Here is a 15201-nt window from a genome sequence, read left to right as displayed (position 1 = left end):
ATGATTTATTATTCCCCCTTTTCTCTGTGCATATGTGTGTGTGTGTGTGTATATATATATACACACACACACGTATACACATACTTATATACACACATGTATATGTGTGTACATATATGTGTTTGTACTTGTGTGTGTATATATGTGTGTGTATACACGCATATATGCACGTTAACACATATATAAACTCACATGTATACACGTGTGTATATATATTGACCTTGAAGGAGCTGGGGGTGGTGACAGCCAACAGGGAGCTCTGGTGTGGGGTAGTCCATGAGGTCACGAAGAGATGGAAACGACTGAACGAATGAACAACAAATCCACACATATATGTACACACATATATACACGTGTGCATATATGTGTGTAAATTGTATGTATGTATGTATATATATGTACATACATATATGTACACACATATATATGTGTGTGTATGTATATATGCATATATACACATGTATACACATACATACACACATATATACAAGTATGTATATATGTGTGTATACATGTGTTTGTATTTATTTATATATATATAAGCACACACATAAGGAAGGGGGAAAACAAATCACAAAGATATATTACACTATACACACATATATATATACACACATATATAGAAGTGTGTGTATGTGTGTGTATACATGTGTATTTATTTATATACATATATGCACACACATAAGGAAGGGGGGAATAACAAACCACAAAGATATGCTATATATACTATACACACACACATATATATATATATATATACACACACATACATACATACATACATACACACACACACATATATAGAGAAAGGGAGAGTATTTATATAAATCACTTAAAACAATCTTATCCTCCATAGTACAAGTTTGTAAAGCGATCTGCGCCTGCAATATTCAGGTTGAGAAATTTTAAAACAAAAAAAATGTTGGTTTTTTTAATCTATTGCATAGGATGCAAACTGGTCCGTTTCTGAAAGGGTTAAGGAGACAGAGTTGGAGTGCCTAGAGTGGCCGTGTGGCGGTAAGGCGGAAGTGGGTGTCCTCCTCCTCCTGTCCCCCCTCCTTCCCGCTTCCGGTCCGTCGCTGTTCCTTCCCCGGGTGCGAAACTGCCCTTTGTATGTTTCTCCGCCATCCTCCGAGCCATGGAGCCTTAGGAGGGGAGATGCCCAGGCGGAAAGGTGAGGCCGAGGGAGCGGGGAATGGGGACTGGCGGGGTTTCTGTCTCCTTTCAGGGGTGGGAAGGGGGTCAGGGTTTAATTCGGAGGGGGGTGAGGGAAGAAGGATCCCCAGTCACATGACTCAGGGCTGGCATTGGCTTCTCAGCCTGTGAGCCTGAGCTCAACCCCATTGGGGTCCCATTGAGCCTCCTTTGGGGCAGGCAACTTTATAGCCTCACACTGAGACAAACAATAATACTAACACCAAGTGTAGACTCTGCAAGGAAGCAGAGGAAACGATAGATCACATCCTCAGCTGCTGCGAGAAGATCGCGCAGACAGACTACAAGCAGAGGCACAACACCGTTGCTCAGATGATTCATTGAAACTTGTGCCACAAATACCATCTGCCTGTGACAAAGAACTGGTGGGATCACAAGCCGAAAAGAGTTACAGAGAATGAACACGTCAAGCTACTCCGGGACTTCCGAATTCAGACAGACAGAGTTTTGGAGCACAATACTCCCTCACGATCGTGTTAAAAAACAAAGTATGGATTGTCGATGTTGCAATCCCAGGTGACAGCAGGATTGAAGAGAAACAACTGGAAAATTTGACACGATATGAGGATTTAAAGATCGAAACTCTGGCACAAGCCAGTCAAGGTGATCCCTGTGGTGATCGGCACACTGGGTGTAGTGCCTAAAGACCTTGGCCTGCACTTAAACACAATCGGTGCTGACAACATTACCATCTACCAGCTGCACGCATTATTTGTTGATACATCACATAGTCCTATGAACCAGTTAGGACATTAAGATCGTCTGGGGAGGCCCTGCTCTCGATCCCGCTGGCTTCACAAGCACGCCTGGCGGGGACGAGAGACAGGGCCTTCTCAGTGGTGGCCCCTCGGCTGTGGAACGCCCTTCCTGCAGATATTTGATCGACCCCCTCCTTGCTGGCATTCCGGAGGAAAGTAAAGACCTGGCTGTTTGAACAGGCATTCGACTAAGCAGTGTGATTGATAGACTGACTATCGGAATACGGAATATCAGATAACGAGTTTGGATTCTGATTTCATTGATGAGACCTGATTGATTTGTTATATTGATGTAGTGATGTATTGATATTGATGTTTAATTATTTGTGATGCTATTGCTTTTAAATGCTTAATGATTTTGTATTGTGTATACCTAAATTGTTGTAAACCACTCTGAGTCGCCTAAGGGCTGAGAAGAGCGGTATACAAATAAAGTAAATAAATAAATAGTCCTAGAGACTTGGGAAGTGTCTGAGGTATGATCCAATACAACAGCCGGCAGAGTGATCTTGTCTGCTGTGGACTCATCTTATTGTGTTTCAAATAATAATAATAAGAAGAAGAAGAAGAAGAATCTTTATTTATACCCCGCCACCATCTCTCCAAAGTGGACTCGTGGAGGCTAACATGAGGCCAAGCCCAAAGATACAATGCAACAAAATAAAATATAGAATGCAGACAACAAAAAAATTACATCAAAATAAAATACAGTAGCAACATAAAATAAATAAAACAAATTAACACAATATAAAAACAGCCAGCAGAGTGACCTTGTTTGCTGTGTACAGGTTTTGTTTGTATATTTCATGTCAAAAGCATTGCATCAATAAATAAGTAAATAAATATCAAACTGATAAAATAAAGGGAGTGCAAGCAGCTAAATGATTTCAGACCAAAAACCAGCAACAGCGACCGCATTATCTGTTGCTTTAGACAGTTCTTCCTTTGTGCATGAGGCAGAGCATGATGGGCCCTGGTTCATGCACATATATACTAATATACACACGCAGACATATGTACACACACATATATACACACAGAGACATATATACAGACACATATATACACATACACAATTCTTCTAGGTCAGTGGTTCTCAACCTTTCTGATGCCACTACCCTTTAATACAGTTCCTCATGTTGCTGTGACCCCAACCATAAAATTATTTCCATTGCTATGTCATAACTGTAATTTTCTTACTGCTATGAATCATAATGTAAATATCTGATATGCAAGGTATATTTTCATTGTGTTGTCGAAGGCTTTCTTGGCCGGAATCACTGGGTTGCTGTGAACCCACATCTATGGTAGACATCCTCAGAGGTTGTGAGGTCTGTTGGAAACCAAGCAAGTGGGTTTATATATCTGTGAAATGTCCATGGTGGGAGAAAGAACTTTTGTGTGTTCGAGGCAAGTATGAATATGAATATAAACCCCACTTGCATAGTTTCCAACAGATCTCACCACCTCTGAGGACGCCTGCCATAGATGTGGGCAAAACATCAGGAGAGAATGTTTCTGGAACATGGCCATAAAGTCCAGAGAACTCTCAGCAACCTTGTATTTTCATTGTTGCAAATTGAACACAATTAAAACATAGTGATTAATCACAAAAACAATATGTAATCTATATAAATAAAAATGTAATGTTCGTTTGTGGGATTAACATTACTCAAAATCCACTGGACGAACTGACACCAAACTTGGACACAATACACCTATCAGGCCAATGAGTGTCCCATCACCCCTAAAAACACACAAAAAACCCAACAGAACGGACTTAAAACCCCCCAAAATAAACTATATATACATATATGCATACACTCATATACATATACACATGCACACATACATACAGACACACATATATGTACACAAGCACACACAAATATACACATACATATACACATGCATACATACACACATATACATATACACATATAAACACAAAAATACACAAATATATACATACGTATTCACACATATGCACACACACATATACATCTATGTATTTGAATATATGTGTATATATGTGTGTTTGCATATATAGATAGATATAGATATACACACATATACACACACACAATATGTATACAGACTGGGCCACAGCAACACGTGGCAGGGGACGGCTAGTGTGTGCGTGTGTGTATGTGTATATATATATATATGTGTGTGTGTGTTGAAATGTTTATTTCCAATTACAAATAAATGAAATTTTGACTTGAAGCATGGTGTAGCATGATATAATGTAACAACAGTAAACTGCATTGCTACATGTTGCCTAGGCAACATGTAAATTTTATTTTCATTCAATTCTTTTTTCATTTGGAATGATCTGATCTTTTCAGACAAATCGAGGCATTTTTTGCAGACGGCTGGCTGTAATTTGGTCCTTACAATGATAAAATGTTTGAGATGGAAATTGACAGAGCAACTTTGAAGAGAAAAATATGCTATTTTTAAAAGGAAAAGCAGATCGATTTTATCTATAGGAGCCAACGCTGTTGAACTATAACTCTTGAGACCAGGGTTCGATTCTCTCCTTGGCTGTAGACGCCCACTGGATGGCCTAAGAAAGTCACATAGTCTTAGAAGACCCTGCAACAGAATCCTAGAGAGGGAAGAGACCCCAAGGGACATCAAGTCCAAACTCATTCTGCCAGACAGGGATATAAAATCAAAGCACTCCCAACAGATGTCTACCCAGCCTCTGCTTAAAATCCTCCAAAGAAGGAGACTTCGCCACACTCCCAGGCAGCAGGATGTTCCAGTGCCAACCAGCTCTTACTGTCTGGAAATTCTTCCTAATCTTTAGGTGGAATCTTTTTTCCTGTAGTTCGAATCTATGGTTCCATATCTTTGTCTCCAGAGCAGCTGAAATGACTTGATGGCACACAACAACAAAGTTAAACAAAATCAATAGTTTTTGTGGGGGGGGGGGGGGGTTTGTGGGGTTTTTTTTTCAGAGGATGCTTGCCATAGATGCAGGCGAAACGTCAGGAGAAATGCCTCTAGAACATGGCCATATAGCCCGAAAAAACCCACAAGAACCTAGTGATTCCAGCCAGGAAAGCCTTCGACAATACATTAAATCAATAGTTTTATTTGGCACTGAGATATAACACAACTTTGATTATCACTCCGCCTTTTGAATTTAGAATGTTTCTTACTGTGAATTTGATAACCTGGCAATATAATGGTCAATACAATATTTGGTTCGATCTGAGGCATAATTTTTAGTCCCACCCATGGTTAAATACCCAAAACATAATAATGAGCAAAATCATGCAATCACTATTTTAAGGGCCATCTTTTCTTCTTCAGTTTTAAAGTTAGTATAATGTTTCGCCCACTGGTTTCCTGTCCAGATGATAGAAACTTTTTAATTCATTGTGAAGCAGCTCTGGTTCCGAGACTTTGTGAAAGTTACTTTTTTTAGTATACTCTGTCAAAGCAGCTTTGTCATGTATGACTGGGATAGAAATCATGGTTTCCAAGTCTAGCCTTCACAGCAGGAAAGGATTGTATGGAAGATGGCAGGTTTTTGAGGTTCAGTTTGATTGAAATATTCTCTCTAGGAATCTTGGCAGTGTAGAAGGGACCTAAGTCCTCCAGTGTGATTCTATGGCTGACATACTGAGGACTTAGAGATTACTAGAGTTAACATCTTTTTAGGAATCGGGACTAGGAAACAGAACAATGGTTCAAACTACAGGAAAGGAGATTCCCCCTGAACATTAGGAAGAAATTCCTAACTGTGAGAGCAGTTCAGCAGTGGAACTCTCTGCCCCGGAGTGTGGTGGAGGCTCCTTCTTTGGAGGCTTTTAAGCAGAGGCTGGGTGGCCATCTGTCGGGGCGTGCTTTGGATGTGATTTTCCTGCTTCTTGGCAGAAAGGGGTTGGACTGGATGGCCCACGAGGTCTCTTCCAACTCAGTGATTCTATGACTCTCTAGGTCCACCAATGCACTTATTTGGTCAGCTTCCACAGAACTTGACTGTAGAATTGTGTTGAAGGGATGTAAATTTTCAAAAGAGATCTTCTCTCAGGTTAAAAAAAATAGCAATTATTTTATCCACAGTATTGTCGAAGGCTTTCATGGACGGAATCACTGGGTTGTTGTAGCTTTTTTCGGGCTATATAGCCATGTTCTAGAGGCATTCTCTCCTGACGTTTCACCTGCATCTATGGCAAGCATCCTCACTACCTCTGAGGATGCTTGCCATAGATGCAGGTGAAACGTCAGGAGAGAATGCCTCTAGAACATGGCCATATAGCCTGAAAAAACCTACAACAACCCATTTTATCCACATTTTTTTCATTTTTGCAGAGGGCTGGCTGTAATTTGGTCCTGTAGAAAAAGTGGAAACACTGGGCTGGGTTGAAGTGTATATTAAGCATCGCATTGAACCTACCAATACTGTCCTTCCTTTTCCAGCTCTGGTGGTGCAGACAGGAGGGAAAATGGCAGAGGGTGGCCGGCTGGGACCAGGCCAAAGAGAAGAACACGCAGGAAGAGAGCCACGTGCTTTCCATAGAGAGGCCCTGGAAGAGAAGTTGAGTAGGACAGCACAACCTCAGAAGAAGCGAGCCTGGGAAGGGAGACTGAAACCTCAGCCAGATGCTCAACACCCAAAAAAGGATGCCAACCCAGTGCTATCTCCTTACTCTGTGTGGAGACCTTCGCGGCTATTTGAACCTCTCTCAAGTGAGGATATGAAGGCATTTAAGGCTTCTTATCGAACAATAAAAGGAGCCAGTTGGTGGCCAGGAGGAGGAGGAGGGGGTGCAACGACAATGCATATGTTGCCAGGCCTCAACCGAAAAACCCAAGAGGCCTGTGGAAGCTCGGAAGGTTCAGCGAGGGTGAAGGAAGAGATTCCAGAGGAGGCCAACTCAGACCGATTAGAGATCAAGCGGCAGCATTTCCGGCACTTCTGTTACCAGGAGATCGAAGGGCCCCGGGCAGTCCTGAATGAACTGCAGAAACTTTGCCACCAGTGGCTAGTGCCGGAGGGGCACACCAAGGAGCAGATTGTGGATCTGGTGATCCTGGAACAGTTTCTGACCATCCTGCCCCTGGAGATGCAGATCTGGGTGTGCGAAAGCGGGCCCGCCACTTGCGCCCAGGCTCTGGCCTTGGCCGAAAGCTTCCTCTTGAGGCTGCAAGAGGCCGAGAACCATGGACAAAAGGTAAGGACTCCAAGCATAGGAAATTGCTTTGGCAGAAGGATTGTAATCTGTCCTCCTCCTTTGATGGGGTTTAGGGGCACAGAACCCTCACAAAATGGGAAGGGGACACACACAAGTAAAGTTATTTATTTATTTGTCGTGTCAGGGCAACCAGTCATTTATATTACATTTCTAACAGAACAAAGCAAACAAACAAACAAAATACAAAATTTGTGAGTTTGGTAGTTGATTAAATGTCCTTTGACCAGTATCTGGCCACTTGGAATGCTTCTGGTGTTGCTGCAAGAAGGTCCTCCATGGTGCATGTGGCAGGGCTCAGGTTGCATTGCAGCAGGTGGTCAGTGGTTTGCTCTTCTCCACACTCGCATGTAGAGGATTCCACTTTGTAGCCCCATTTCTTAAGACTGGCTCTGCATCTTGTGGTGCCAGAGCGCAGTCTGTTCAGCGCCTTCCAAGTCGCCCAGTTTTCTGTGTGCCCAGGAGGGAGTCTCTCCTTTGGTATCAGCCATTGGTTGAGGTTTTGGGTTTGAGCCTGCCACTTTTGGACTCTCGCTTGCTGAGGTGTTCCAGTGAGTGTCTCTGTAGATCTTAGAAAACTATGTCTAGATTTAAGTCGTTGACGTGCTGGCTGATACCCAAACAGGGGATGAGCTGGAGATGTCTCTGCCTTGGTCCTTTCACTATTGGCTGCTACTTCCTGGCGGATGTCAGGTGGTGCAATACCGGCTAAGCAAAGTATCTATTGATTTTAACCTGGGAGAACGCCTTTCTAAGAATAGCTACATCAGGAGTGTCAAACTCATTTTCACCAAGGGCTGCATCAACCTTATGGCTGCCTTCAAAAAGCCTGGCTGTAATTGTAAGACTATACATCAAGCCTCTTCAAGCTGCAGCCCTCCAGGTGTTTTGGATTTCAGCTCCCAGAATTCCAGACCATTGAACAAGCTGACGGGCTTCTGGGAATTGGAGGACCACAGCTTGAAGAAGCCTAGTATAAATGTAATCATGTTGCCCTGGCATTGAAAGCCCCATGGGCCACATAAAATGACATGGCGGACTGGATTCAGGCCACAGGCCTTGCATTTGGTACGTGTGCTCCTTCTAGAGCTGCTTTATTAATCACATCCCAAAAGTGGAGGATCAACTGTAGTTGTAGTTATAGTTCCAAGGCCTGAAATAAGCTGTCAGTTATGCATATATATTTTAGAATCAAAATCTTTTCATTTCTCTTGTAAACTACTGTATTTATTCAAATCTGAGACACGCTTTGCCTCTCTATATAAATATCTCTAATAATGGGGTGCACCTTAGAATCGTTATGTATTTTATTGGTGGAGGTATTGAAATTAGGATCAGTTAAAAACATTACATATAATATAAACCATATAAGAGGAATAAAACAATAAAAGCCAGGAAACACAAGTCCTCAGCGTCTCATCACTAAAATCATTTTTCCGTCGCATTGTCCAATTGTTCCGTGGATCTCAATTAGTCTGTAACACTGTGACTGCAAATGCCTGCTCAAACAGCCAGGTTTTGACCCTCTTTCAAAATGTTAGGAGGGAGGGGGCTGATCTAATATCCCTAGGGAGGGCGTTCCATAGCCGAGGGGCCACTGCTGAGAAGGCCCTGTCTCTCATTCCCACCAATTGTATCTGCGAAGGGGGTGGGACCAAGAGCAGGGCATCTCCAGGCGATTTTAAGCGCCTAGATGGTTCATAGGGAGAGATGTGTTTATTTATTTATTTACCCCACTAGCCGTCCCCTGCCACGCGTTGCTGTGGCCAACATGGGGGTTCTGTGTGGGAGGTTTAGCCCAATTCTATCGTTGGTGGGGTTCAGACTGTTCTGTGATTGTAGGTAAACTATAAATCCCAGCAACTACAACTCCCGAATGTCAAGGTCTATTTCCCCCAAACTCCAGCAGTGTTCACATTTGGCCATATTGAGTATTCGTGTAGAGTTTGGTCCAGATCCATCATTCTTTGAGTCAGCAGTGCTCTCTGGATATAAGTGAACTACAACTCCCAAACTCAAGGTCAATGCCCACCAAACCCTTCTAGTGTTTTCTGTTGCTCATGGGAGTCCTGTGTGTCACCTTTGGTTCAATTCCATCATTGGTGAAGTTCAGAATGCTCTTTGATTGTAGATGAACTATAAATCCCAAGAACTACAACTCCCAAATGACAAAATCAAAAAATTTTGAGTGAAGGACATACATTGGGTTGTTAGGTGTCTTGTGTCCAAATTCGGTGTCAATTCGCCCACTGATTTTTGAATTCTGTTAATCCCACAAACGAACATTACATTTTTATTTATATAGATTTATATCCCACCCTTCTCAACCTCGAAAGGGGACACAGGGTGACCTTACAAAGGCAACAATTCAATGCCATATGTTAATACATCGGTAAATAAACAAAAACATTAAAACCAAACCCATTAAAAACATAGCAATAAAACATAAGTTAAAATCACAGGGATAGTCTAGTTTCTCTTCAGATCGTATAAATCTTTCACCTTTTGTGAAGGTAGCAGACTCTGAATGTAGGAGTATTCATAGAGATAGGTGTGTGGGTCCATTTTAGCTTTAGAAGGTGCAAAGGAATTCAATAGCTGTTGTGAGACTAACTGGGAAGAAGAAATTTCTTGTATGAGGATGTATGACCTCAGGTTGTTTTCTTCCCACTTTGTCTTAAGGGAGAACTTCACATCTTAAAGTATCTGAATACTACATCTTGCTGTCCTGTTTTTGTTTTTAAAAACCCACAAAATATTTGCTTCCTGGTCACCTCATTGTTGTTGCAACGCTTGCTCCATAACACGAGACACACCATCACATGCATCCACACTGGAACCAAGTGCTAGTCATCTGCCATCATTTCATAAAACTTCAGCCTCATATTGAAAAGGAAAAAAACCAAAATGTTACAATCATAATACTCTGTGACTGGCTTTATGCATTGTTAAGTTACTGTTGCAAAGATATAGTGTTACACCTTTGCAAAGTAGAAAAACGAATTAGTTACAAGTAGTGAGTTATTTGTATTGCCGAAGGCTTTCATGGCTGGAATCACTGGGTTGTTGTAGGTTTTTCCGGGCTGTATGGCCATGTTCTAGAGGCATTTTCTCCTGACATTTCACCTGCATCTATGGCAAGCATCCTCAGAGGTAGTGAGGTCTGTTGGAACTAGGAAAATGGGCTTATATATCTGTGGAATGACCAGGGTGGGGCAAAGGACTTTTGTCTGCTGGAGCTAGGTGTGAATGTTTCAACTGACCACCTTGATTAGCATTTAATGGCTGGAAGTGCCTGGGGGAATCTTTTGTTGAGAGGTGATTTGATGTGCCTGATTGTTTACTCTCTGTTGTTTTGCTGTTGTAATTTTTGAGTTTTTCCCCAGTTCTTCACTCACCTGGCTAGTACCTCCTTCTACAGGTTGCTTGGGATCCAGGAGTGTTGGACTCCAACTGTCACCCCCTGCCTTGCTTTCTTTAGTTATAGAGGAGGGAGCATGGGGTTCATAGGCTATCTCCCACCGGGGCCAGCTTTCTCCATCTTCTCCAAGGTTGGAATCACGCCCCATGAGGAGCGACCAAAGGAACTGGGTGTATGTAGCCTAGGGGCAAGAAGATTAAATGGGGATGTCATATTGAGGAGGGGGCAGACTTGTTTTCTGGTGCTCAAGAGGTTAGGATGTGGAGTAATGGATTGATTCAACCTGCATTATGACCCTCACATCTGCAGAACCATTGTCCCTGATTTCATTGTCCTCTGGTGCAACTCTTGGCATTTCCAGGCCAGAAGTCCTTCACTTCAACCAGTCTTGTTATTATCTGTGTATCCGTGTGAAGCCCAGGATCCTATCACCACAGATATGGAGGCCGTAGTGTACAGAAAAAGAGATTCCACCTAATCATTAGGAAGAACATCCTGACAGTATAAGTTGTCTTCACATATGATGGGATCTCTTTTCTTGGAGGTTTTAAAGGAAAGGCTGGATGGCCATCTGTTGGGAGCAATTTAATTATCTATTACTGCGTATTTGAGGGCTGGATTCGATAGCTCTTGGGGTCTCTTCTTACTTAATGACCCTTTGGTTCTATGACACTTTCTTTGACTTCAGGGCCTACACCCTGGACCTCTGATTCATTCACTAATAATACTTGTTTACATTTCAGGGGTCTGGATTACTGCAAGAAACGTATGTTAATTCCCCAACAATGAAGCAGGATCCCTTGGATAGTGTGGAGAGTTCCCTTTCCAGAGATGATGAGGATGGAGAAGAAGGGGAAGAAGAGCAAGAGGAGCAGCCAGAAGGTATATCTTGCAGATCAGTCCTGATGTTTTTAGTTCAAATGTCACTTTCCATGTAACATGTTTTTTGTTCCTGGGTTGTAGATGTCCTTTCCTAATTGGTTCTATCATAAAAACATGGTAAAAGTTTGTTTGAAAGGGCCCCTCAGCGACTGTTGGAGAGTATGTGGTTAGTAGGCAAGGCTCCCTCCCTCTAAGTGGCTGGTGGAATGGTTGGTACGCTGGCTTCCTCCTTAACTGTGGAATGATAGTTAAAGATCAGCAACTTTTAGAGAGTACCTGGTTGGTATGCTGGCTCCCTCCCACTCAGTGACTGGTGGAATGGCAGTTAAAGATGGTGGAAAGGCCCTTCAGCAACTTCTGGAGAGCATCTGGATAGTAGGCAAAGCTCCCTCCCAATCAGTAGCTGGTGGAATTGCAGTTAAAGATGGCGGAGGACCCCTCAGTGACTTCTGGAGAGTACCTGGTTGGTAGTCTGACCCCTTCCCTCTTAGTAGCTAATGGATTGGCAGTAAAAGATGGTGGAAGCACCCCTCAGAAGCTACTGGTGAATACCTGTTTGTATTATTTGGCTCCGTCCCACTCAGTGGCTGGTGGAATGGCAACTAATAGATGGCAGAAGGACCTCTCAACAGATTTGGGTTTTTAAAGAAAGGAACTGCCTTATTAGTTCAATGTTTTCATTCAGTCAGAACAATATTTTAAAACTGGTTGTTGTAGGTTTTTTCGGGCTATATGGCCATGTTCTTGAGGCATTCTCTCCTGACGTTTCACCTGCATCTATGGCAAGCATCCTCAGAGGTAGTGAGGTCTGTTGGAACTAGGCAAAAGGGTTAATATATCTGTGGAATGACCAGGGTGGGACAAAAAACTCTTGTCTATTGGAGCTAGGTGTGAATGTTTCAACTGACCACCTTCATTAGCATTTGATGGCCTGGCAGTGCCTGGGGCAGTCTTTTGTTGATAGGTGTTAAGATGTGCCTGGTTGTTTCCTCTCTGCTGTTTTGCTGTTGTAATTTTAGAGTTTTTCAATACTGGTAGCCAGATTTTGTTCATTTTCATGGTTTACTCCTTTCTGTTGAAATTGTCCACATGCTTGTGGATTTCAATGGCTTCTCTGTGTAGTCTGACGTGGTGGTTGTGAGAGTGGTCCAGCATTTCTGTGTTCTCAAATAATATGCTGTGTCCAGGTTGGTTCATCAGGTGCTCTGCTATGGCTGACTTCTTTGATTGAAGTAGTCTGCAGTGCCTTTCATGTTCCTTGATTCGTGTTTGGGCATCGCTGCGTTTGGTAGTCCCTATGAGGACTTCTCCACAACTGCATGGGATACAGTAGACTCCTGCAGAGGTGAGAGGATCCCTCTTGTCCTTTGCTGAACGTAGCATTTGTTGGATTTTCTTGGTGGGTCTGTAGATAGTTTGTATGTTGTGTTTCCTCATCAGCTTCCCTATGCGGTCAGTAGTTCCCTTGATGTCTGGCAAGAACACTTCTCCTCTGGGTGGATCTTCGTCTTGACTCTCATGGCTTCTCCTCGGTCTTTTGGCTCTTCTGATGTCTGAGGTGATCCATTGGCCTGGAGAGCCCAGTTGAGGTGGTTCAGTTCATCTTGGAGGAGGTGGGGTTCGCAGATTCTTTTTGCACGGTCTGCCAAGGCTTTAATGGTGCTTCTTTTTTGACTTGGGTGATGGTTTGAGTTTTTATGTAGGTATCTATCTGTGTGGGGGGGGTTTTCTGTAAACGGTGTGACCCAATTGTTGACTTGGGTGATGGTTGGATATTTTAAAAGTTGGATATTCTGTCTCCAAAATCCTTGGGACAAGAAATGTTTTGAGTTTTGGTAGACCTCACTTTCATATATGTTTGTAATGTGTTGTCTTGGAAATAGGACTGAAATTGAAACACAAAATTCCTTTGTTTCATATAGTCTTACACATATAAGTCTTACACATATAACCTGCAGTTAATTTCATGCATAATGTTATAATTATTATATTTAAAAAACCTAAAATGTGTGTTTATGAAATAATCAGAAAGCAAAGATGTTACTTTTTTCTACCTGTGTAGACATTTTCAGCTTTTAGAAGATTCCATATTTTGTTATAAGCGATGTTCATCATAGTCTTTTTGCTGCCAATGAGCTGCTTGAGGGGTTATTTGTGGGCATGCATTGCTAATTTGCCCTGGGTGGTGGAATGTCCTGGGCAGGACCCTCTTCTGAGACTGAACAAATGAACCCCTGACTGGGTTGTTGTAGGTTTTTTCGGGCTATATGGCCATGGTCTATAAACCCTTTTTCCTAGTTCCAACAGACCTCACTACCTCTGAGGATGCTTGCCACCAGGCAAAACGTCAGGAGAGAATGCCTCTAGACCATGGCCATATAGCCCGAAAAAACCTATAACAACCCAGTGATTCTGGCCATGAAAGCCTTCGACAATACATTGAACCCCTGACTGTTGGGCATATGACTTTTGACACTACAATCCTTTTTATTTCAGGACGTGAAGAACGCATGTGGGATAAGGCAGAGAAAGCAGCTTTTTTGCTGGGAATCTCTGAGCCCATGGAATGGGGATTACCTCTGGACAGAACCACAGGGAAGCTTTTCCCGGATCCCGAGCCCAAAGAGATATTTGGGAATCGGCAAGAAAACTATCCAGGGAAAGCCCCGAAGCAAGCCCTTTGTTCCGTGGAAACTGAAAACAAACGGAGCTTCCAAGAGGGGACCATCGGTCAGAAGAAGAGGGCAAAGAGCAGTTCCGAAAACGGTCTCCATCAGAGCTTTGGCTTCCTGAAGCATCAGAAAGTGCAGACCGTGGACAAGCCCCCACGGTGTACCCCCTGCGGCGAACGCTTCCAAAAGAGATCGTGTGGAGAGCAGCCGTATAAGCTACCTCAGCTTGGAAACGAGCTGCCCAAGTGTGTTACTTCGCTGCGGCGTGACGAAAGCCTTCCTGACATCCCGGACGGTGGCTGCAGATGTAAGGCCAAAAAGAGAGGCCACGAGTGTGGACACTTTTTTCCCCTGAGCTCCGACCGCTGGAAAGTGCCCAAGGGAGATAAACTGTCCAAAGGTGCGATGCGTGGGGAAAGGGTGATGTGGCTGTCACCCTTCCCGAGTCACGAGAAGAACGACCACGTGGGGAAACCCCACCAGTGCATTGACTGTGGCAAGCGTTTCAGCCAGAAGGGCAACCTCAACATCCACCGGAAAACCCACACAGGGGAGAAGCCCTATCCGTGCTCAGAGTGTGGCAAATGCTTTGTGACTAACTCCCGGCTACTCACGCACAAGAGGGTGCACACGGGGGAGAAGCCGTACAACTGTTCGTACTGCGGCAATAACTTCAGCCAGCTGGCCCACTTGGTCCAGCACCAGCGGAGGCACACCGGGGAGAAGCCCTACAGTTGCCCCTACTGTGGGAAAAGCTTCAGCGTGAAAGCCAACCTCATCACGCACCAGCGCACCCACACGGGAGAGAAGCCCTACGAATGCTCCGAGTGTCCGAAAAGCTTTGTCTCCAGTTCCGATCTCAAAAAACATAAAAGGGTACACACTGGGCAACTGTATACATGAGTGCTAGTTTCGGATTTTAATGTAGTCATTCCTATTATTATTAATGTAGACAAGGAAATTTTCACATGTGCAGACAGAGCCCTTGGCACACTGTGAGGAAAAATAAATAAAGGCTTTTTTAAAAAAAAATATTGCTTGCA

At 43.3% G+C, this 15201-nt stretch overlaps 1 protein-coding gene across 1 annotated transcript; it reads left to right on the top strand.

Annotated features, from left to right (window-relative positions):
- Positions 1-1046: 1046 nt before the first annotated feature.
- Positions 1047-15183, top strand: LOC137096267 (zinc finger and SCAN domain-containing protein 31-like). Its single transcript, XM_067465271.1, has 4 exons — positions 1047-1174; positions 6411-7165; positions 11348-11486; positions 13983-15183. Exons 1-4 carry the CDS (start codon positions 1114-1116, stop codon positions 15059-15061), a joined length of 2034 nt encoding a protein of 677 aa, XP_067321372.1. The 5' UTR covers positions 1047-1113; the 3' UTR covers positions 15062-15183.
- Positions 15184-15201: the final 18 nt, after the last annotated feature.

This window comes from Anolis sagrei, chromosome 2 (genome assembly GCF_037176765.1).
Source record: "Anolis sagrei isolate rAnoSag1 chromosome 2, rAnoSag1.mat, whole genome shotgun sequence".
Lineage (NCBI taxonomy): Eukaryota > Metazoa > Chordata > Lepidosauria > Squamata > Dactyloidae > Anolis > Anolis sagrei.
Note: the sequence above shows the minus strand (reverse complement) of the source record. Positions and strands in the feature narration are given on the sequence as shown.

Bases quoted from the DNA above. Each gene is read 5' to 3' on its own strand.
- LOC137096267 (XM_067465271.1), top strand. From the start codon at position 1,114: ATGTTTCTCCGCCATCCTCCGAGCCATGGAGCCTTAGGAGGGGAGATG. The intron at 7,166-11,347 runs GTAAGGACTCCA...TTTACATTTCAG, and splicing joins CCGAGAACCATGGACAAAAG to GGGTCTGGATTACTGCAAGA. The intron at 11,487-13,982 runs GTATATCTTGCA...TTTTTATTTCAG, and splicing joins GCAAGAGGAGCAGCCAGAAG to GACGTGAAGAACGCATGTGG.